The sequence below is a fragment of the Somniosus microcephalus genome, chromosome 31 (assembly GCF_052327205.1).
Source record: "Somniosus microcephalus isolate GS21.2 chromosome 31, FLI_Smic_1.0, whole genome shotgun sequence".
Lineage (NCBI taxonomy): Eukaryota > Metazoa > Chordata > Chondrichthyes > Squaliformes > Somniosidae > Somniosus > Somniosus microcephalus.
In genome coordinates this window covers 37,499,817-37,523,539 of record NC_141017.1, presented here as the reverse complement: position 1 = coordinate 37,523,539, position 23,723 = coordinate 37,499,817, and the positions used below count along the sequence as shown (strand labels likewise).

The 23,723-nt window shown below is 47.6% G+C and overlaps 1 protein-coding gene across 1 annotated transcript in view; it reads left to right on the top strand.

The window, feature by feature from the left end:
- Positions 1-23,723, top strand: part of LOC147097756 (voltage-dependent P/Q-type calcium channel subunit alpha-1A-like) — a 728,667-nt gene that overhangs the window by 14,001 nt on the left and 690,943 nt on the right. The window contains exon 2 of the mRNA XM_085971842.1: positions 13,881-14,219. Within this exon, the coding sequence (XP_085827968.1) occupies positions 13,881-14,219 (339 nt within the window). The remainder of the gene's footprint in view (positions 1-13,880; positions 14,220-23,723) is intronic.

Sequence of the window (23,723 nt, the reverse complement as noted above, 5' to 3'; positions counted from 1 at the left end):
GGTGAAGGTGCTCCCACAGTGCTGTTAGGGAGGGAGTTCCAGGATTTTGACCCAGTGACAATGAAGGGTCGGCAATATATTTCTAAGTCGGGATGGTGTGTGACTTGGAGGGGATCTTGGAGGTGGTGGTGTTCCCATGCGCCTGCGGCCCTTGTCCTTCTAGGTGGAAGAGGTTGCGGGATTGAGAGGTGCTGCCGAAGAAGCCTTGGCGAGTTGCTGCAGTGCATCTTGTAGATGGTACACACTGCAGCCACGGTACGCCGGTGGTGGAGGGAGTGAATGTTTAAGGTGGTGGATGGGGTGCCAATCCAGCGGGCTGCTTTGTCCTGGATGGTGTCAAGCTTCTTGAGTGTTGTTGGAGCTGCACTCATCCAGGCAAGTGGAGAGTATTCCATCACACTCCTTACTTGTGCCTTGTAGATGGTGGAAAGGCTTTGGGGAGTCAGGAGGTGAGACACTCGCTGCAGAATACCCAGCCTCTGACCTGCTCTTGTTGCCACAGTATTACAGTCTCTGCCTCAATGGCTATTATAACCTCTCATTCCTCAAGGATCAACATTTCCTCACAAACAGTGGACAACCATCAACCGGTCATGGTCGATGCTGCCACCTTCTCCATAGATGGAAGATTAAAGCGTCCCCATCATGCAGCTGTCGAGCTCTTGGTCAGGTCCTTGGAGCACATCATTGAGCACTGCCCTCAGAGGAAATTCGCAGGCAGCCTACAGGATATCCACGCTGTTACACTGGAAGCTCTGGCCTGGATATCTGACTTAGATATTGACATCTGATTTGCTTTGCTACTACCATACAAAAGACGACCTCTCATTCCATGTCATGTTAGTGAATCTTCACTGTGCCCTTGCCATAGCTTTAGTATCCTTCCTATGACCTAATCGATGTCTTGTACAAATTCAGCATCACTCCTTTGCTTTTGCTGTAACCTCTTATCCAAGGAACTTTGCCATTGATATACCCCCTATACTCATAGTTGCAATTTATTTAAACTGTACTTTTATCCTGCTTATGTTCCCATTTAATGTTTCCTCTAATTTTGTTTTGGTGCGCGGCCCACTATAATTTCTGTGCATGCGTGGTTTTTTCAGATCGTGGCCACGCAACTTAACGAGATCATTGCTTACATTGCTGATCTGTTTAATCTCCCATTTCTCCCAACCAATTTGTGCGGCCTCCCCTTTCATCCCACTTAGGTCATTTCCCAATCAACATCTTTAAATTTCTTTTCCATGCAAACCTAATTAGGTTATGGTCAGAGGTTCTGAAAACCTATTTCCTAATGTGTGTTCCTACCACCTGGTTCATTGCTGGTCTTGCTTTGTTACCATGGCTCAGTGGGTCGCACTCTTATCCTGAGTCAGAAAGTTGTGGGTTCAAGTCCCACTCGAGAGACTGGAGCAGAAAAATCGAGGCCGACACTTCCAGTGCAGTACTGAGGGAGCGCTGCAATGTCGGAGGGGCAGTACTGAGGGAACGCCGCACTGTCGGAGGGGCGGTACTGAGGGGACGCCGCATGTCGGAGTGGCGGTACTGAGGGAGTGCTGCACTGTCGGAGAGGCAGTACTGAGGGAGCGCTGCACTGTCCGGGGAGTGGGGGTGGGTGTGCAGTACTGAGGGAGTGCTCCACCATTGGAGGTGCTGTCTTTCGGATGAGACATTAAACCGAGGCCCCGTCTGCCCTTTCAGGTGGACGTAAAAGTTATCACGGTACTATTTCGAAGAAGAGTAGCGGAGTTCTCTCTGGTGTTCTCGGCCAATATTTATCCCTCAATCAACATCACTAAAACAGATGATCTGGTCATTATCACATTGCTGTTTGGGAGAGTTTGCTGTGTGCAAATTGACTGCTGTGTTTCCTATATTACAATATAGTGACTATACACTTCAAAAAGTACTTCATTGGCTGTAAAGCTCTTTGGGATGTGCGGTGCTCGCGAAAGGCGCTATAGAAATGCAAGTCTCTGTCTGATTAATGATTAAGAAAACATCCTGAAATGCATTCTGGAAATCCCTTTCCATTTTGACCACAAACTTTCGTATTGTCCCAGTCCACCATGAGATATTTAAAGTTTCACATTATTACAACCTGTTAATGCTTTAACCCTCTCTAAAAAGCGTACAAAACTCCTCAATTTCCACTATTTGGTTGTCTATTTTATACTCTTCAATATGATGACGGATCCCTTGATGTTTCTAAACTCAACCTAGCTAATGTCTGCACTACAATTAAAAAACTTTTCATTGTACGTCTTTCCTTAATTAATAAGGGTACTCCTCTCTTTTTTCTCTTTATCTCCTGAAAAGCTGTGAACATTTCATCGTGGCTGAAACTTTGCTTGGCTCAACATCATGTCCCTTCATTCTAATTAGTGCATGCAGTTCCCTGACTTTGTCTAATGCTTTGTTCGTGTGTGTATAGATATTGCAGACATGACCAATTTATTCTCCTCCACTTACACTTCTTATTTCCTTCACTGCCTTTCTCCTCACCCCTATCAAATCAAATCAAATCAACTTTTATTGTCATTGTTAGTGCACAAGTGCAGTACAACGAAATGTAGGCTTGCGGTACATTGCTATCTGCTTGAAGGTACATACGTCCATACCCCCCATGAGCTTACTGTTTTGATTTTTCACTAATTAATTATTCTTAAGCCACAACTTTTTTTTTATTCGTTCACGGGATGTGGGCGTCGCTGGTGAGGCCGGCATTTATTGCCCATCCCTAATTGACCTTGAGAAGGTGATGGTGAGCCGCCGCCTTGAATACAAAACTGAGTGGCTTTACTGGGCCATTTTCAGAGGGGCAGTTAAGAGCCAACTACATTGCTGTGGGTCTGGAGTCACATAAGAAATAGGAGCAGGAGTCAGCCATTCGGCCCTTCGAGCCTGCTCCGCCATTCAATGAGATCATGGCTGATCTTCTGCCTCAACTCCATTCACTGGCCCTATCGCCATATCCCTTGATGCCCTTACTAGTCAGAAATCTATCGACTTCTGTTTTGAATATACCCAATGACTGAGCCTCCACAGCCCTCTGGGGTAGAGAATTCCAAAGATTCACCACCCTCTGTGTGAAGAAATTTCTTCTCATCTCAGTCCTACCCTTTATCCTGAGGCTGTGGCCCCTGGTTCTAGACTCCCCAGCCAAGGGAAACATTCTCCCTGCATCCACCCTATCAAGCCCTGTAATAATTTTGTATGCTTCAATGAGATCCCCTCTCATTCTTCTGAATTCAAGAGAATACAGGCCTAGTTTACTCAATCTCTTCTCATACGACAGTCCCGCCATCCCAGGAATCAATCTCGTGAACCTTCGTTGCACTCCCTCTATGGCAAGTATATTCTTCCTTAGGTAAGGAGACCAAAATTGTACACAGTACTCCAGGTGTGGTCTCACCAAGGCCCTATATAATTGGAGTAAGACTTCTTTACTCCTGTACTCAAATCCTCTTGTAATGAAGGCCAGCATACCATTTGCCTTCCTAATGGCTTGCTGCACCTGCACATTCACTTTCAGTGACTCATGTACAAGGACACCCAGGTCCCTTTGAGCATCTGCATTCCCCAATCTTTCCCCATTTAGGAAATACTCTGCCTTTGTTTTTTCTACCAAAGTGGATAACTTCACATTTATCCACATTATATTTCATCTGCCATGTTCTCACCCACTCACTGAGCCTGTTGAGATCCCCTTGAAGCCTCTTCACAACTGACACTGACACCTAGCTTTGTATTATCAGCAAATTTGGAAATGTTACATTTAGTCCCCTCATCCAAATTATTGATATAGATAGATTGTGAATAGCTGGGGCCCAAGCACCGATCCTTGAGGTACCCCACTAGTCACAGCCTGCCATCCTGAAAAAGACCCGTTTATTCCTACTCTTTGTTTTCTGTCTGTTAACCAATTCTCAATCCATGCTAGTATATCGGCCAGACCGGGTAAGGGTGGCAGATTTCCTTCCCTAAAAGGACATTAGTAAACCAGATGGGTTTTTACGACAATCCAGTAGTTTCATGAGCATCACTACTGATACTAACTTTTAGTTCCAGATTTATTTAATTAACGAAATTTAAATTCCCCAGCTGCCATGTCTCTAGATTAAAGATTAATCTCCCAGACACTGCTGCGAGCAAAATCACAGGAGAAAAATCGTTAGATAGGATTACACCGGATATACAGCACAGAAACAGGCCATTCGGCCCAACCAGTCCATGCCGGTGTTTAAGCTCCACTCGAGCCACCTCCCGTCTTTCCATATCTAAATCTATCAGCATAACCCTCTATTCCCTCCTCCTTCATATGCTTGTCCAGCCTCCCCTTAAATGCATTTATACTATTCGCTTCAACCACTCCCTGTGGTAGCGAGTTCCACATTCTCACCGCTCTCTGGGTAAAGAAGTTGGGGCATTTAAAAAAAATTATTTGAAGGGGAGGGGAGCTGTTTGACTGCGTGGGGCAGTTGGGAGGTCGAATGATGGTACCTCCAGGAATAGGTCCAACCAGAGTTTGGCAAACCGAAAGATTGGGGGGGGGTGAGGTTTGGTCCCACTCTGTGACAAGGTGCGCCGGGAGGGGGGAATCTTATTGCGGGGTTGGGGAGGTGCAAATGAGTTGCTTGTGTGGAGGTCAGGGTTAATATCAAGGATTCAGCTTGCTAACGATGCCCTCCGCAGCCGAATATCCTCACCTGTCCAGATTCCCTCATGACCTTGACATGCGGTATCCGGACGGCGGGCAGACGCCCTGCCCCCGCCCGTGAAACACACCCTAAAATCGGCATATGCGAGGTAAACCTTTCTCTCGCACAAAGGAGGAACAGCTGAGCTCGCCCAGACCGGGCTTGAAAATCGCCTGCTGCTCTTCCAGTCCCGCGCACTGATTGCTCGCCTCTGCCCGTCTCCTCGCGCTCTCTCCACCTGCCGGAGCCCGTGGCTCTCTCTCTCTCTCTCTCTCTCCCCACCCGGAGCCCGTGGCTCTCTCTCTCTCTCCCCACCCGGAGCCCGTGGCTCTCTCTCTCTCTCTCCACCCGGAGCCCGTGGCTCTCTCTCTCTCCCCACCCGGAGCCCGTGGCTCTCTCTCTCTCTCTCTCCACCCGGAGCCCGTGGCGCGCTCTCTCTCTCTCTCTCTCTCTCTCCCCACCCGGAGCTCGCGCGTCGTTCCCGCCAACTGTCAAAATCTGCCCCATTTTAGGTTTTCCCGACAACCACGGCCCATGAGCTGAGCGATCTCCTGTTGCCGTCCTCGGGTTTCTGCGCCTTCGTTTCTCATTCTTTATACATTGGAGACAATTTTCCTGTTTTAAAAAAAAAAAAATACCTTTGGACATTTTGCCTGGGCCGCTTGTTGAACAATCACCAAATATTCTTCAGCGTTGGTGATGGTGCTTACAAATGGAACCCGTTTGGAGTGACTCTCTGCCATTCTTATCGTTTTGCGAAAGGAATGGTCTGTAACAGCAATGGCAAATGTTTTTTTTATTCGTTCCTGGGATGTGGGCGTCACTGGCATAGCCAGCATTTATTGCCTATCCCTAGTTGCCCTCGAAAAGGTGGTGGTGAGCCGCCTTGAACCGCTGCAGTCCGTGTGGTGAAGGTGCTCCCTCAGTGCTGTTAGGGAGGGAGTTCCAGGATATTGACCCAGCGACGATGACGGATCGGCCGATATATTTCCAAGTTAGGATGGTGTGTGACTTGGAGGGGAACTTGGAGGTGATGGTGTTCCCATGCGCCTGCTGCCCTTGTCCTTCTAGGTGGAAGAGGTCGTGGGTTTGGGAGGTGCTGCTGAAGAAGCCTTGGCGAGTTGCTGCAGTGTATCCTGTAGATGGTACACACTGCAGCCACGGTGCGCCGGTGGTGGAGGGAGTGAATGTTTAAGGTGGTGGATGGGGTGCCAATCAAGTGAGCTGCTTTGTCCTGGATGGTGTCGAGCTTCTTGAGTGTTGTTGGAGCTGCACTCATCCAGGCAAGTGGAGAGTATTCCATCACACTCCTTACTTGTGCCTTGTAGATGGTGGAAAGGCTTTGGGGAGTCAGGAGGTGAAACGCTTGCTGCAGAATACCCAGCCTCTGACCTGCTCTTGTTGCCACAGTATTTATGTGGCTGGTCCAGTTAAGTTTCTGGTCAATGGTGACCCCAGGTTGTTGATGGTAGGGGATTCGGCGATGGTAATTGTAATGTATATACCTTTAAGGGGGGAACTACTTTCTACAGCTCATGTATACTGTAGTACCGGCAGTGACCACACCTGTATATAACGCTGAGTAGTAATCTGTTGTTTCAGTTGCAGTTTGAAACACGTTGAGTAAACACCTGTTGTACCGTTCTCTGCAGTCTTCTTATTATTACACGGACGTAACAGTGGCGACAAGCAAGTTCGAACCTACCTGCAACTCTGCATCACCTCCCAGGGATTCGCTCCTGGAGAACAGTGGAAGAAGGTTGAGTCCAGAAGCACAGGCGTCGACCACGGGCAACTGCCCAGTCATCCAGTGGAGATTTGAGCATCGCAGGGGAGGCTGTCGAGAGCCAGGCTTGGCTTTCCAGTCACGGTGGTCCAGTGAAACGGGCTGGCAACAGGTACTGCGCAGACCCTTCCCGGACAGCGACGGGCTAGAGCCCGACCGAGCGGCACAGAAAAAGGCCGAGCAGCGTCGACGGGGGAGAGAGGCGCGAGAGAGCAGAGCGCAGCCGGTGGTCAAGGGCCGAGCAGCATCAACGGGGGAGAGAGGCGCGAGAGAGCAGGGCACAGCCGGTGTTCAGGACCGAGCGGCGTCAACGGGGGAGAGAGGCGAGAGAGAGCAGAGCGCAGCCGGTGGTCAAGGGCCGAGCAGCGTCAACGGGGGAAGAGAGGTGCGCAGGAAAACGCGAGGCGCTGCCATTGCCACGAGGACCACAGAGAGCGGCATTGGCAGCAGCGCAGGAGCAGCGCACGAAACCCACAGGGCGTCGCCATTTGCCACGAGGAGCGGCGTTGGCAGCAGCGCGGGAGACGCCATTTTAAGCCGCAGCGGGGAAGAAAGGAAAGCGCGGGAGATGCCATTTTAAGCCAGTCTAACCACACCCAAAAATGCCGAAGAGTGGCAGTATCACAGCGTTCGACAATGAAGTCGAAGATTGGACGACATATGTCGAACGCATAGAAGTATACTGCAAGGCGAATGAAGTGCCAGATGACAAGAAAGCGCTGGTATTGTTGAATTCAATGGGTGCAAAAACGTATGGCTTACTATGAAACCTAGTAACCCCAGAGAAGCCAGTAGAAAAGGATTTTGAAAACAGTGTCAATCCTACAGGACCACTTAAACCCCACACCGCTGCTGATAGCAGAAAGATTTAAGTTTCACAAAAGGAACCAGCATAAAGATGAAAGTAATGCTGAGTATTTAACGGAACTGCGCAAGCTATCGAAACACTGCCAGTTTGGAACGGGACTAGCAGATACTTTAAGGGACAAGTTTGTGTGTGGGCTTCAAAGTGAAGGCACCCAGAAACGGCTTCTATCAGAAAAGGATCTTACGCTGGACAAGGCTTTCAGCATTGCAGTATCACATGAAGCAACAGCACGGGGCGCTGCAGAGATACAACGGAGACCGCAAGAATATGGCACAAATGAAATGTCATACGGAACAGTGAAGTGCTATCGCTGCAGCAGAACAACACACGACCATAATGATTGCTGGTTCAAGGACAAAGTGTGCAGACAGTGTGGAAAAGTAGGACACATAGCAAGAGTCTGCAGGTCGGGAAAGAAAACCAGCAGCAAGAAATCTCCACAGGAGAAGTACAAGAAGGTACATAAGGTGATGGAGAGTAGTTCAGACGAACAGAAGAGTGATACAGACTCCGGAAGCAAGGAGCTGGGTTGTCTGAAACTACATAATGTGATCAAAACGGAGGATCACCAAACTATCTGGGTCACGCTCAAGATAGCAGGAGTCCAAGTGAAAATGGAATTGGACACAGGATCAGCCCTAACAGTCATAAACCGAAGGGACGACAAGCGGCTATTCTCACATATACCCTTGAGAGATACAAAGATTGTCTTGAAGACGTACACGGGGCAAAAAGTCTACCCCAAAGGAAAAATAAGGGTGAACGTTATATATAACGGCATGAAAACACCAAAAATGGACCTATATGTATTGCCAGATGGAGGACCACCACGACTAGGACGTGAATGGATCCGGAAGATACAGCTAGATTGGCATTCCATACAAGCACTGACTGTAGATGCCAAAAAGGATGATGACGTCACACCTGGACGACTGTCAAAAATACTAACTGACGCACAAGAAGTGTTCCAGCAGGGACTCGGAACACTAAAAGGCATAACAGCGACGATCAAAATAGAGGAAAATGCAAGCCCAAAGTTTTTTACGGCCAGACCGGTACCTTATGCAATCCGCCCAGCCGTCGAAGCAGAGCTGGAAGGTTTGGAACGTTCAGGAGTACTGTCCAAAGTGGACTGGAGTGAGTGGGCTACACCCATCGTTCCTGTAATGAAGAGTTCGTTGAGTAATACGCCTGGGGAACCAAAGAAGGTTCGGATCTGTGGGGACTTTAAGGTGACAGTGAACCCAGTCCTTCACACTGTACAATATCCGCTTCCGCGGATTGAAGATATTTTCGCCTCGCTATCTGGAGGGAAACGCTTCACTAAGATTGATCTGGCCCAGGCGTACCTGCAAATGGAGGTAGAAGAAGCCTCGAAACAGTACCTCACGATCAACACTCATAAAGGTCTCTACCAATACAACCGGCTGGTGTTCGGGGTAGCATCAGCTCCGGCTATTTGGCAAAGGGCAATGGAACAAGTCCTGCAAGGGATTCCAGGGACCCAGTGTTATTTGGACGACATCCTGGTCACGGGCGAAAATGACAGTGATCACCTCGCCAACCTGGAGCAGGTGCTCACTAGATTGAAGGAATATGGGCTCCGAGCTAATCGCCACAAATGCGAGTTTTTCCAGAAGCAGATCTCGTATTGTGGCCATGTTATTGATAAAGAGGGGTTACATAAGTCCCCTGAAAAGATTGAGGCAGTAGTCAAGGCTCCAGCACCGGAAAATGTGTCACAACTGAGGTCGTTCCTCGGGCTGGTGAACTACTACCATAAGTTCTTGCCGAATTTGTCTACCGTACTACACCCACTGAACACCCTACTGCAAGCGGGGGTACCATGGAAGTGGAGTGACGAATGTAAACGAGCTTTCCAGAAGAGCAAAGCATTGATCACATCAAAAGAGGTGTTGGCTCATTTCAACCCAGCACTACCAATTCGGTTGGCGTGTGATGCATCACCCTATGGCATTGGAGTGGTGCTGTCGCACAAATTCCCGGATGGCTCGGAGAGGCCAGTAGCCTTTGCGTCTCGGTCACTAACCTCAGCCGAGCGTAACTATGCCCAAATTGACAGGGAGGCCCTCAGCCTAGTGTGGGGAGTGAAAAAGTTCAATCACTATCTGTACGGGCAGAAGTTCACCTTGCTGACTGACCACCAACCACTTGTCTCCATCTTTAATCCAAAGAAGGGCGTTCCGGTGATGACTGCGCAACGGCTACAAAGATGGTCCCTTTTTCTAGGGGCGCACCAATATGAAATCGAGTATAAGGGCACGAAACAGCATGGAAACGCTGATGGGCTATCACGCCTGCCACTGCCTACTGCGGAGGAAGCACCAGCAGTGGATCCTGTCGAAATATTTCATTCGACTATAATTGAATGCTTGCCAGTAACTAATGCTGGTATAGAGAAGGAGACCCGACGCTGTCTCGGGTATATGATTTGACGGTGAAGGGATGGCCAGCACATGGTGACTCACTGTTGCCAGCATTCTCATCCAGAAGAGAACAGCTGTCAGTATGCCAGGGGACCTTGATGTGTGGATCCCGAGTGGTAATTCCACCCAAGTTAAGGGAGAGAGTGCTCAATGAGCTTCAGGAAGGTCATCTGGGAGGGGTGAAAATGAAAAGCCTTGCTAGGGCTTATGTGTGGTGGCCGGGGATCGATCAGCAAATCGAGGACCTGACAAAGAGCTGCTCAGGATGCCAGAAGGTCCAAAATGCACCACCACATGCCCCTCTACACCCATGGGAGTGGCCCTCATCTCCATGGCAACGGGTGCATATTGATTTTGCTGGTCCATTCATGGACTCAATGTTTTTAATAGCCGTGGATGCGCACTCGAAATGGCCTGAGGTGATCAAAATGTCCTCCACCACTACGGAGAAAACTATTGCAGTCCTACGGACCATTTTTGCCAGGAACGGCTTGCCAGAGCAGATTTGCTCTGATAACTGACCACAGTTTGTGTCCGAAGAGTTTCGAAGATTTATGAAAAGGAATGGGGTAAGGCATTACACATCCGCCCCGTATCATCCAGCCACAAATGGATTGGCTGAGAGGTTCGTACAAACCTTTAAAAAAGCAGTAAAGGCCATGTGCGATGACGACATTCCACTGCAGCATAAGGTGGACAATTTCCTGTTAGCCTACAGAAATGCGACACATGCAGTCACCAACCAGGCCCAGGCCATGATGTTCTTTAAACGAAGGTTGAGATCTCATCTGGATTTGCTCAGACCAAATGTACGAAGAGATGTTGAGAATAAGCAATTCCAGCACATCAATGAGAAGCCGACAAGGAGCTTCAATGTAGGGCAACCAGTCTTGGCTCGCGACTACCGAACAGAGAAATGGCAACCAGGAACGATATGCACACGGCAGGGGCCACTAATGTACACAGTGGACGTTGGGGAGAGCATCGTGAGATGCCATGTTGACCAGATCCTAGAGTCACAGGAACGAGTCAACCCCATGCCTCGCCCATACGTACCTGGTGATGAACCCAATGTGCAGGTAGCATCTACCCCAGAAACCGTAGCATCGGAAGCTGATGAACCAACCGACAACGGGGCCAGAATCGCCTCCACACCAAGAGCAAGACACTCGGGAAAGGCGCTATCCAGAAAGGATCAGGGAGCCTCCCCAAAGACTGAATTTATAAATAGACTATTTTCAGCTAATGTTGCATGTTAAAAGTGTTAATTGTAATTAGTTTGATATTTAATTGTTAAATGAGTGTTATGGTACTGTTAATCTAAAAGGGGAGGAATTGTAATGTATGTACCTTTAAGGGGGGAACTACTTTCTACAGCTCATGTATACTGTAGTACCGGCAGTGACCACACCTGTATATAACGCTGAGTAGTAATCTGTTGTTTCAGTTGCAGTTTGAACCACGTTGAGTAAACACCTGTTGTACCGTTCTCTGCAGTCCTTTTCTTATTATTACACGGACGTAACAGTAATGACGTTGAATGTCAAGGGGCTGTGGTTAGGCTCTTGCTTGTTGGAGATAGTCGTTGCCTGGCACTTGTGTGGCACGAATGTTACCTACCACTTAGCCCAAGCCTGAACGTCGTCCAGGTCTTGTTGCATGCGGGCATGGACTGCTTCATTATCTGAGGAGTTGTGAATGGCACTGCACACTGTGCAGTCATCGGCGAACATCCCCATTTCTGACCTTATGTTGGAGGGAAGGTCATTGATGAAGCAGCTGAAGATGGTTGAGCCTAGGACACTGCCTTGAGGAACTCCTGCAGCGATGTCCTGGGGCTGTGATGATTGACCTTCAACCACCACAACCATCTTCCTTTGTGCTAGGTATGACTCCAGCCAATGGAGCATTTTCCCCCTGATTCCCATTGACTTCAGTTTTACTAGGGCTCCTTGATGCCACACTCGGTCAAATGCTGCCTTGATGTGAAGGGCAGTCACTCTCACCTCACCTCTGGAATTCAGCTCCTTTGTCCATGTTTGGACCAAGGCTGTAATGAGGTCTGGAGCCAAGTGGTCTTCGCTGAACTCAAACTGGGCATCAGTGAACAGGTTATTGGTGAGTAAGTGCCGCTTGATAGCACTGTCGACGACACCTTCCATCACTTTGCCGATGATTGAGAGTAGATTGATGGGGTGGTAATTGGCTGGATTGGATTTGTCCTTTTTGTGGACAGGACATACCTGGGCAGTTTTCCACACTGTCGGATAGATGCCAGTGTTGTAGCTATACTGTAATAGCTTGGCTAGAGGCGCGGCTAGTTCTGGAGCACAAGTCTTCAGCATGACAGCCAGGATGTTGTCAGGGCCCATAGCCTTTGCTGTATCCAGTGCGCTCAGCCGTTTCTTGATATCACGTGGAGTGAATCGAATTGACTGAAGACTGGCTTCTATGATGGTGGGGGACCTCAGGAGGAGGCTGATATGGATCATCCACTCGGCTCTTCTGGCTGAAGCTGGTTGCAAATGCTTCAGCCTTGTCTTTTGCACTCACGTGCTGGGCTCCACCATCATTGAGGATGGGGGTATTCATGGAGCCTCCTCCCGTTTGTTGTGTAATGGTCCACCACTCTGCACGACTGGATGTGGCAGGACTGCAGAGCTTTGATCTGATCTGTTGATTGTGGGATCGCTTAGCCCTGTCTATAGCATGCTGCTTCTGCTTTTTAGCATGCATGTAATCCTGTGTTGCAGCTTCCCCAGGTTGGCACCTCATTTTTAGGTATGCCTGGTGCTGCACCTGGCATGTTCTTCTACACTCCTTATTGAACCAGGGTTTTGTGTGTTCAGCCAGGCATGTCCAACCTGCAATCTCCAAAGCCCAGTCCTTGAAGCCCAGGCAACTCTGTTCTATTTGCGCTTATATTTCTTATTCAACGTTTTGCCCTGTTTGGATATGGACATTTGAAAAGAGCTGTTTTTATTGGCATTGCCTCATTGGTGGGTAAATCCTGAATCAAAACACCAAGATCTGTTGGAATCAGCAGTTTGAGATGTATGCAAATTAATGGAAGTCTAAAAATTAGAGCCAGGCCTTTCAGGAGTGGTAGAAGTTTGGAACTCTCTTCCGCAAATGGCAATTGATGCTAGATCAATTGTTAATTTTAAATCTGAGATTGATAGATTTTTGTTAACCAAAGGTGTTAAGGGATATGGGCCAAAGGCGGGTGGATGGAGTTAGGTCGCAGATCAGCCACAATCTCATTGAATGATGGAACAGGCTTGAGGGACTAAAAGGCCTCCTCCTGTTCCTATGTATGGATTTAAACTTTGTGACTCACAGGGCTCAAGGCATGCATCTAAGTGACTCTCAAAGACAAAAGTCTGGACAGCTCGATATTAATGTGACATTTGTCCCCCAGTATTAACAGTGAACATTCCCAGGTAAAATGCAGAGCAAAAACTCTTCTATCTACCCCAACAATGTGCCTCAACTTGAGGAAAGACACCTAAATCACTGCACCAGTGTAGGTTTTTTGCATTTCTCACACCATACATGCGTGTGTCTGTGTGAGTGCCAATTTCGTGCCAGTTTTATACCGTTGCTTAATTCCAGCCAGAAATTGGGTTGAGGCGGTGCTAAACCTACTGTATCGGATCCTTACAGGCAACAGAGGCAGAAACCCCCATCGCATTTAAAAAGTACTTGGATATGCGCTTGAAGTGCTGTAACCTACAGGGCTACGGACCAAGAGCTGGAAAGCTCTTTTACGGCTGGCACATACACGATGGCCTCCTTCTGTGCTGTAAATTTCTATGGTCCTACGATTCTAACCGATAATGTAGACTTTCAGCTAATCAAGCTGGGCTGAAGTTAAAACCAATTACCTGAGCTGGAAGGCTAGTCTGTAACTTAATGCACCATTAAGCCTATTTTATTTCAGCACATTAGTGTGAAAGGTGGGTGAAGTGCTCCGCAGAGTGTTATATTGGCAGCGCATGTGCTGCTGTTTCGGATACTTTGTGATTTGCCAGCTGTTATGCGTTCTGTTTATTCTCCTGTTTCTTGTATTGCAGCGGTTCGTACACCTCGCTCTGGGCAGACCGATTGATGAATGCAAACACGTGGACGGACCCCCGAGAGCGTCCTCCAACATCTGCCCCAGACTTCAGCCCGTCATCCCCTCCAAGCTACTACGATGCAGTCTGTGATGTGAGAGGAGAAGCGGACACCGATTCCGCCATCCATCGCAGTCCTAGTGCTTTACATGAAGCGCAGTATTACCAGATGACGGAGAGCGGGCTGGCTGCTCCCTACAGAAGGCGGGGAGGGCTGGTAGATCACAGGGATGTTATCAAAGCACATGAAGCTCATAAAATGCACAGTACTCCTCAGGCAAAGCGAAAGGAATGGGAGTAAGTAATGGCTTCTCTTTTTTATATATTGGTAGAAAACCCCAGTCCTAAGTCTTACTTTGCCACCAATTTTCTCCCCTTTTCTTTTAGGTATTGGCTGTTGCTGGGCTACTGTTCCCCCAATCACTGGTTGCTCGCCTGTACTTTACCCATGTGACCATCTGTCATATGTGACCTTAGACAATGAGTGTTTTCAGGATATTTAACTGCTGAGGCATCACAACAGGGACCTATCCTGCCCACACTCATTGTCCACGCCTATGCACCTGGAAACAGGGTAAATCACACTTTCTCTGACCCATGTACTGGAAGAGGAGGAGATGCAGATTGACACTCGTTCCAAACCTCCATTATAGCACTGGGCTGGGCACAATGAAATGCAGGGTGGATGGGGTGACTTCCAGGTATTCCCTCCTCAGCACGAGGAAGTGGTTGGCCTCCATTGAGTATTTGCCACCAAAGTGACGTGAAAACACAGTGGCATAGGACATCAAACCTATCTCTCACCATTATCCTACAAGTCAGTGTGCTATCGTTGGCAACAAATTGTTCAGAGAAAGAGTGTAATCTTAACCCCTGGAGGTCATTCATTACACCGTTTGGTGATGCTAGCTCGGTTTCCAGTGCTCAACAGCCAGCAGTTTCTGAAGATCTTTAGTTTATATGCCATTTAAAAAAGAAATCAGCAATGAGTAATAATCCTGGGTAACACAGAAAAGGCATTAAAATAACAACAGAAAACGCTGGAAAAACTCAGCAGGCCAGGCAACATCCACGGAGAGAGAAACCGAGTCAACGTTTCGGGAAAAGTCATTACTGCTGTAAAGAGTTTAAAAAAAAAAATTGCTGTGATACAGGAGTAATTCCAATGTGCAGTAGCTCCCAAAGGTGTCATGGTTCTGTTTGGTGTTTTCAATGAACTCCGCACGGGCTCTGCTAATGTTCACTGACCGCATTCTAACCTTTCTCATACTCTTGGCTAATGATGAAACGGGTCAGACAACAGTTCCGATTGGGCAGCTGTCGTTTCAGGTGCATTTTGGTCACTCTTTTTATTTCTTGGGTTTTATTTTAAATAGCGAGTCTTAGCAACTGGGCACTTATTTAAAGATTGAAGTAATGTGGAGAAGATGACTCTAAATTGAATAATAAGACAATACAAAGCAAAAGAAAAACTAACTCTACAAGGCTTGTAGGGAGAACAGTGTGAGAATAACACAGGAGGCTGAAAAGAAAGAAAAGAGGCAAGCAGGGGGCAAAAAGGAAACACAAAATAAGCATAGAATTAGAAATTAAAAGCAGCAATAGAAATTGTTCTAACGTGAGGATTATCGAAGAAGAACTGAGATCCAGTGAGGCTACAAACAGGGTTGAAACTGAGGATGAACTAAAAATAGTTAACACACCATTACTTGCTTGAAGTCATTTGTTTGTTCATCCTTTGATACCGAAGAAGACAGGTCAAAATATCATCTCATTTTCTACGGCCAGTTTTTTGATGACTTGAGACCAATTTTTGCTCGGAGTGAGTGAACATTTGATCCCGGATACATTGGAGTTGGGAGCCGGGGACCTTCAGGTGAGACTTCTTCAGCTGGCGTTTACATTCAGCATCAGGAATTCATCAGGTCTCAATGTAGGAGGTGCCTTCATGGATAGATTTGCGTTGTGTTTTCTTGTCTTGAGCAAGTTGTTTGCACTTGTGGACATCTATTTTGCAGTGTTTCAGAGTCACTTTTAAGTAGTCTTTATATCTCTTTCGCTGTCCCACCACGAGCTTGCTTCACAGTTGTCAATGCACCATAAAAGATCTTCGGGTTTCATTCATCAGTCATTCACACCACATGACCTGACCATCGCAGCCGTCTCTTCATGATCCAAGCATCTATGCTTGGCATGTCAACTTTTTATAAAACTTTCTAAACTCAAGGAAATACAAGTCTAGTCTATGCAACCTGTCCTCATAATTTAACCCTTTAAGCCCTGGTATTCTAATGAATCTGCGCTACACCCCCTCCAAGATCAGTGTGTCTTTCCTGAGGTGCAGTGTCCAAAACTGAATGCCGTATTCCAGACGAGTTCTGTCCAAGGCTCTGTACAACTGTAGGATCTCTTCACTTTTGAATCCCAACCCCCTTGAGCTAAAGGCCGACATTTCATTAGCCTTTTTGATTACTTTTTGTACATGTGCACTGGCTTTTAATGATTTGTCTACATGGACAACTAAATTTCTTTGCCTCTCCACAGCTCCTAGTCTATCACCTTTATGAAAATATTTAACTCTAGGATCAGTGAAGAAGCAATTGGATGCTGTGGTGCAGTAGTCTGGGGTTTCTATAGCAGGATGGGCCAAGTGGCCCCCCCCTTGTCTGTAATTATCTTTGGGTTTAGGGCAGTAAAGTGTGAAGGGGTTTGGGTTTTTAAAATACAGTTTCCGTTTCAACAGTTGTACCTGTATCCCTTCGAGCGAGCTACGCCCTTTATGATCTGGGTGTGTATGATTCAGGTGATATGGCCCAGGGGGTAACCAAGATTCTATTTTACAATAAAGTGGTGCACTGGAACTTGCCGTAATCTCACTACATCTTTTGTTTCTTGAAAAATTTCAAGCACTAGACCGGCTTTCCACTGGTTCAAATAACTAGTCACATTTACACTTGGACACTTTACAGAAGCAAATATGAGACAAGGACTGTACATCATTGTATAAAGAAAGAAACACTTGCATTTCTATAGCGCCTTTCATGACCACCAGATGTCCAAACGTGCTTTACAGCCAATGAAGTACTTTTTTGAAGTGTAGTCACTGTTTTAATGTAGGCAATGTGGTAGCCAATTTGCGCTCAGCAAGCCCCCACAGACACAAATGCGATAATGACCAGATAATCTGTTTGAGGGATAAATATTGGTCAGGACACTGGGGATAACTCCCTTGCACTTCTTCGAAATAGTGCCATGTGATCTTTTACATCCACCTGAGAGAGCAGATGGGGCCTCGGTTTAACGTCTCATCCGAAAGACGGCACCTCCGACAGTGCAGCATTACCTCAGTACTGCCCCTCCGACAGTGCAGAACTCCCTCAGTACTGCCCCTCCGACAGTGCGGCGCTCCCTCAGTACTGCCCCTCTGACAGTGCGGCGCTCCCTCAGTACTGCCCCTCCGACAGTGCGGCGCTCCCTCAGTACTGCCCCTCCGACAGTGCGGCACTCCCTCAGTACCGCCCCTCTGCCAGTGCGGCCCTCCCTCGGTACCGCCCCTCCAACAGTGCGGCGCTCCCTCAGTACCGCCTGTCCGACAGTGCAGCCCTCCCTCAGTACCGCCCCTCCGACAGTGCAGCGCTCCCTCAGTACCGCCCCTCCGACAGTGCGGCGCTCCCTCAGTACCGCCTCTCCGACAGTGCGGCGCTCCCTCAGTACCGCCTCTCCGACAGTGCGGCGCTCCCTCAGTACCGCCTCTCCGACAGTGCGGCGCTCCCTCAGTACTGTACTGGGGTGTCAGCCTAGATTTTTATGCTCAAGTCTTTGGAGTGGGACTTGAACCCACAACCTTCTGACTCGGAGGCGAGACTGCTGCACACTAAGCCACGGCTGACGAGGCTAAAACAGACAATAAGAGGTTTGTTTACCCTTTTTAAGCTTCAGACATTCTGTAGTTAAACACAGTGTAGCACACGCTTTTTGCAGCTTCCTCTTGCTTGATACTTTGACAATGATTCCTTTGTCTGCCAATGGGCTGGTCAGCTTTGGTTACGACAATGACGCCACCTGCTGCAGAATGTTTTGGTGCTCCTTGAGGGATTGTGTTTAGCAGCCAATGTTGATGAGCTAACAGATCAAACACACTTGATGATTGGCTGACGAATTGACACCAGAGAAACATAAACAATGGGCTACGTTGTGGGAATCCAGATCTACACCAGCTGTTAACACACTTCTGTTTGGGATACAACAGGGATGCTATGCTATAACATCATTTCAGCAAACAGCTGCTGGGCACTGAATACAACAGCAACAACTTGTATTAATGTTGCGCCTTTAACATAGTAAAACGTCCCAAAGGCACTACACAGGAACATTAGCAAACAAAATTTGACACCAAGCCACATAAGGAGCGATTAGGGCAGATGACCAAAAACTTGGTCGAAGAAGTAGGTTTTAAGGAGCATCTTTAGGGAGTGTCTTAAAGGGGGAGAGAGAGACAGGGAAGTTTAGGGAGGGAATCCCAGAGCTTAGGGCCTTGACAGCTGAAGGCACGGCCGCCAATGGTGGTGCGATTAAAATCAGGGATGTTCAAAGGGCCAGAATTTGAGAAGCACAGAAGATTGTGGGGCCTGATGCACTGTTCCCTTATATTAAAAGAGTCGTTATTTTAAGTAATTCCTGATGCAAAGATTTAGTCTATTCTCACAAATGTTGAGGCAATCAATGTCTGCCTTCCTGTGGTTTGGTCAAAGTACAACATTATAAGGCTGCGTATAGTGATACCACAAGTCCCTGCCAGAATGGAGATGATTGGTTAATTCTCCCATCAATCATACCCGGAGACCGCACTGTGAGTAACTGGGATTGATTTTACACTCACTTTTTGTATTGTGTAACTATCCTCCGCTCACTGCATTTTGCTGGGGAAATAAATCTACTTTTATCGGGAGACGTTGCTGTAGTTTCGATCGTGAGTTCTGTTTGCTGTAGTTCATTGAGACCCTGGCCCTGATTTTCCCCCAGCCGGGGGGGGAAATCCCGAATTTGGGGGTCCCGACACCATCCCGCCCAAAACCCCGCCCCACATAAGTTTCAGGGGCGGCGGGTACCTGCCCCGCACTGGGACCCGCCGAAACCAGGCGGGAAGGGATTAATGCCAATTAACTGCCTGCTAACAGGCAGTTTTTAGCCTAATCCCTATTTTGAAGGGTTTCATGTGGGTTTCCCGATGGCTCCAAACCACGCCAGGTTAGAGCAGGCGGGCCGTCGGGTTGAAGGAGTTGGAGGGGTCGCGATGTCGGTGTTCAGGTGAGTGATGGGTGCATGAGTGCAAAGGTAAGTGTGTTTGGTGTGTCTAAAGTGTGTAAAGAACTTTTAATTACCTGTACTTACCTTCACAGCCTTTCTTCCTGTAGCCGTCTGGAGCCCATCACTCACCCGGAACTTAAAGCTGAATGGCTGCGATCTGTCAAAAGTGACAGCCTGCAGCTTTGAGTGTCGGTAAGAGTTCTAACTGAGTCTGTGCAGAATGACTCATGGTAGAACTCAGACTGTCAGTGTTTCACAGCTTCAAACAGCTGTGAAACACTGATATTTCATCTGTCAAAAACTCTTGACAGATGAAATTGCAGTCTGTGACGTCACCTGTTGCCGGGTGGCCCTTAATTGGCCTGCTGAGCCCTCTGGGCGGGCTCAACAAGGTCAATCAAGGGGAAATCGCGCAGATTGGCCGGACGTCGAAGTAGGCGGGTCAAAAACCCGAAAGGGGAAGTCCCGCCTTCTTCCCGACAGGTTCGGGAAAATCTACCCCTCTGTTTAAATAGACTCTATTTGCTGAGTAAATAGACTCTGTTTGCTGTCCTGCCCCGCCTCCAACTCATTGGCTGACACCATGGTGTGAATACTCACTCTGTTATCTTAAGTAATTCCTGATCAAAAGAATGTGTCTATTCTCACAAATGTTGAGGCAATGTCTGCCATCTTGTAGTCTGGCCAAGGTCGAACATCCATTCTAACTAAGTGCTTTAAATATGGATAATAATGATGGGGCCAAATGACTGTGTTTGTCACAGGACAAAAGTAGAGAAAAGTGATAGAGAAGATGAGGTGAATCAAGAAGGAGTGATTTAGATAAGACTAAGTGTGGGTTTTAAAAGCCTGAAGATTGAGGAGGAAGGGGCATGTGAGGGAGGTACGGGCTTCAGCAGTTTTGAGTTCCTGGGAAAAAATTAGTTTGAGTAGGAGACTATAATCAGCCTTGATTTCAACACTGAAGATTCAGGGATGAGGAAGGACATGCAAGCTGGCATGTTTGGAGCTAAAGAGAACTGAGACAAAAGTTCAGAGAAGCGCTGGCCATAGTGGGTAATAAAATGGGAGTAAAATCCCCACTGCAGCTGACTTGGTGCATATCGCAAAATTACACACACCCGGCCCAGGATTCTGTAATATGTGGTTCGAGTGCACAGCAGAAGTGAGTGCAGTGGAATTTTTATCCTGTAGTTAATCAAGTAACTTCATTTGTGGAATATTTTCAGTTACATTGGGAGTGATGACAACTTCTCATTGAAACATACAAGATTCTGAAGGGAATTGACAGGGCAGATGCTGAGAGGTTGTTTCCCCTGGCTGGAGTGTCTAGAACTAGGGGGCATAGTCTCAGGATAAGGGGTAGGCCATTTAAGACTGAGATGAGGAAGAATTTCTTCACTCAGAGGGCTGTGAATCTTTGGAATTCTCTGCCCCAGAGGGCTGCGAATGCTGAGTCGATGAGTATATTCAAAACTGAGATAGATAGATTTTTGGACTCTAGGGGAATCAAGGGATATGGAGATTGGGCGGGGAAGTGGAGTTGAGGTCGATGATCAGCTATGATCTTATTGAATGGCGGAGCAGGCTCGAGGGGCCGAATGGCTGATTCCTGCTCTTACTACTTATGTTCTTTGAAGGAGCTGGCTGGGTTGAGTTACAGAGGCTGTAAGCATGAGGGAGCTCGTGAAGTTGAACATTATGAGGAAGCTATAAGTTCATTACTATCTCTGTTATGCATCTGTCTCTATTGATGTGAATCCACATTCTTCACAGGGTCAGGCTCAGTAACTCTTCCCAGGCAGCAGCCTGTGTTACTGACTATATTTCTACTGATGTGAATCCAGCTCCCTTGCCCTATGGGGCTCGGCAATTCCTCCTGACAAGTGCTTTGTGTTACTGACTGTATCTCCACTGATGTGAATCCAGCTTTTTTCCCTGATTAAGGCATCAATGATGGATTGAAGGTAGGGGGTGCACAAAAAGCCAGTCGGAGGATGAAAGGGTATGGGAAATGATGTAAAGCTGAGGAGGTTGCAGAGATAGGTTGTAAGTTTGAAGATGGACTTTAATGAACTGCGGGATGGGGAACAATCTGGTGTGATGAGCAGAACTTAGTATCTGAGGAAGGATGTTCTTGCCATGGAGGGTGTGCAGCGAAGATTCACTAGACTGATACCTGGGATGGCAGGAATGACATAAGAGGAGAGATTGGGTCGATTGGGCTTATACTCGCTGGAGTTTAGAAGAATGAGAGGGGATCTCATTGAAACTTATAAAATTCTAACAGGACTAGACAGACTAGATGCAGGAAGGATGTTCCCGATGGCGGGGGAGTCCAGAACCAGGGGTCACAGTCTAAGGATAAGGGGTAAGCCATTTAGGACAGAGATGAGGAGGAATTTCTTCACCCAGAGAGTGGTGAACCTGTGGAATTCTCTACCACAGAAGGCAGTTGAGGCCAATTCATTAAATATATTCAAGAAGGAGTTAGCTATATTTCTTAAAGCTCAAGGGATATGGGGAGAAGGCAAGGACAGGGTACTGAGTTTGAATGATCAGCCATGATCTCATTAAATGGTGGAGCAGGCTCGAAGGGCCGAATGGCCTACTCCTATCTTCTATGTTTCTATGACAGGATATGAGCATCTGATTTTTGAACAAGATGGCATTATATAGAGGGTGGAGGATGAGGGTTCGCAACGAGGACATGAGTGCAGTTGGGGTTGATTTTAACTGTGGTTGCCTGGTTTAAACGGGGTGGTGCTTACGCTGGCAATCCAGCTGCCAACATCTTGGTAGCGGGCTTTAGATGGCTGACCAGAGCACCTGCCTGTGTGGTCACCCTGGGAATGCCTTCCCTCCAAACCCCCATCCCCTCCCCTTGGTCTGTCAGCTGTGTAAAAAGGGAGGGGAATCAGCCAGAATTACCACTTCTAATTATTATCAGTGACTCTTTCTGGCAAAAGCACATGTGAGCATTGGGTAAGATTGGGCTTGACTGCAATGCCTTCTAAAGTTAAATAGCCTAATCTTGCACATGAACAGCCACTCCGGTAAGGTGCTGTCCCTGAAACTCTACCCCAGAAGAGTTGCCGGCGTGGACTGGTTGGGCCAGATGGCCGGTTTCTGTGCTGTATATCCTATGTAAAGAGAAAGCTGTTGCAATGACAGATTGTGGACAAAATGTTCGTAACATTTTCTCGGTCAGTACTGGGGGAGTCTCTGTCGAACTTGCTATGCGATCCAAGACACTGCACTTCAAATAGGCTATTTCCATTCTTCAACAACTCCTGCCCCCAACAGCTGTTGCTACATTCAAGGTTAACTCTGAGAGCAGTTTGCACTGAGTGTGGTCCACAGCCAACACTGCACAACTCCAAGCCAACACTAGCTGTCTAATGGCTTGGCTGCTTCTCGAATTACAAGGCCTGGGAAATGGTGCCCTGTTTTTGACCAAAAAAGACTGGGAGCTAGTGGAACCTGTTACGTCCGTGTAATAATCAGACACAGACTGCGGAGAACGGTACAATGGTGTTTACTCAATGTGGCTCAGACTGCAACTGAAACAACAGATTACTACTCAGCGTTATATACAGGTGTGGTCACTGCCGGTACTACAGTATACATGAGCTGTAGAAAGTAGTTCCCCCCTTAAAGGTACATACATTACAATTCCTCCCCTTTTAGATTAACAGTACCATAACACTCATTTAACAATTAAATATCAAACTAATTACAATTAACACTTTTAACATGCAACATTAGCTGAAAATAGTCTATTTATAAATTCAGTCTTTGGGGAGGCTTCCTGATCCTTTCTGGATAGCGCCTTTCCCGAGTGTCTTGCTCTTGGTGCGGAGGCGATTCTGGCCCCCTGCCGTCGGTTGGTTCATCAGCTTCCGATGCTACTGTTTCTGGGGTAGATGCGACCTGTACGTCGGGTTCATCACCAGGTATATATGGGCGAGGCATGGGGTTGACTCGTTCCTGTGACTCTAGGATCTGGTCAGCATGGCATCTCACGATGCTCTCCCCAACGTCCACTGTGTACATTAGTGGGCCCTGCCGTGTGCATATCGTTCCTGGCTGCCATTTTTCTGTTCGGTAGTCGCGGGCCAAGACTGGTTGCCCTACATTGAAGCTCCTTGTTGGCTTCTCATGGATGTGCTGGAATTGCTTACTCTCAACATCTCTTCGTACGTTTGGTCTGAGCAAATCCAGGCGAGATCTTAGCCTTCGGTTAAAGAACATCATGGCTGGGGCCTGGTTGGTGACTGCATGTGCCGCATTCCGGTAGGCGAACAGGAAATTGTCCACCTTGTGCTGCAGCGGAATGTTGTCATTGTACATAGCCTTTATTGCCTTCTTAAAGGTTTGTACGAACCTCTCAGCCAATCCATTTGTGGCTGGATGATACGGGGCGGATGTGTAATGCCTTACCCCATTCTTTTTCAAGAACCTCCGGAACTCTTCGGACACAAACTGTGGTCC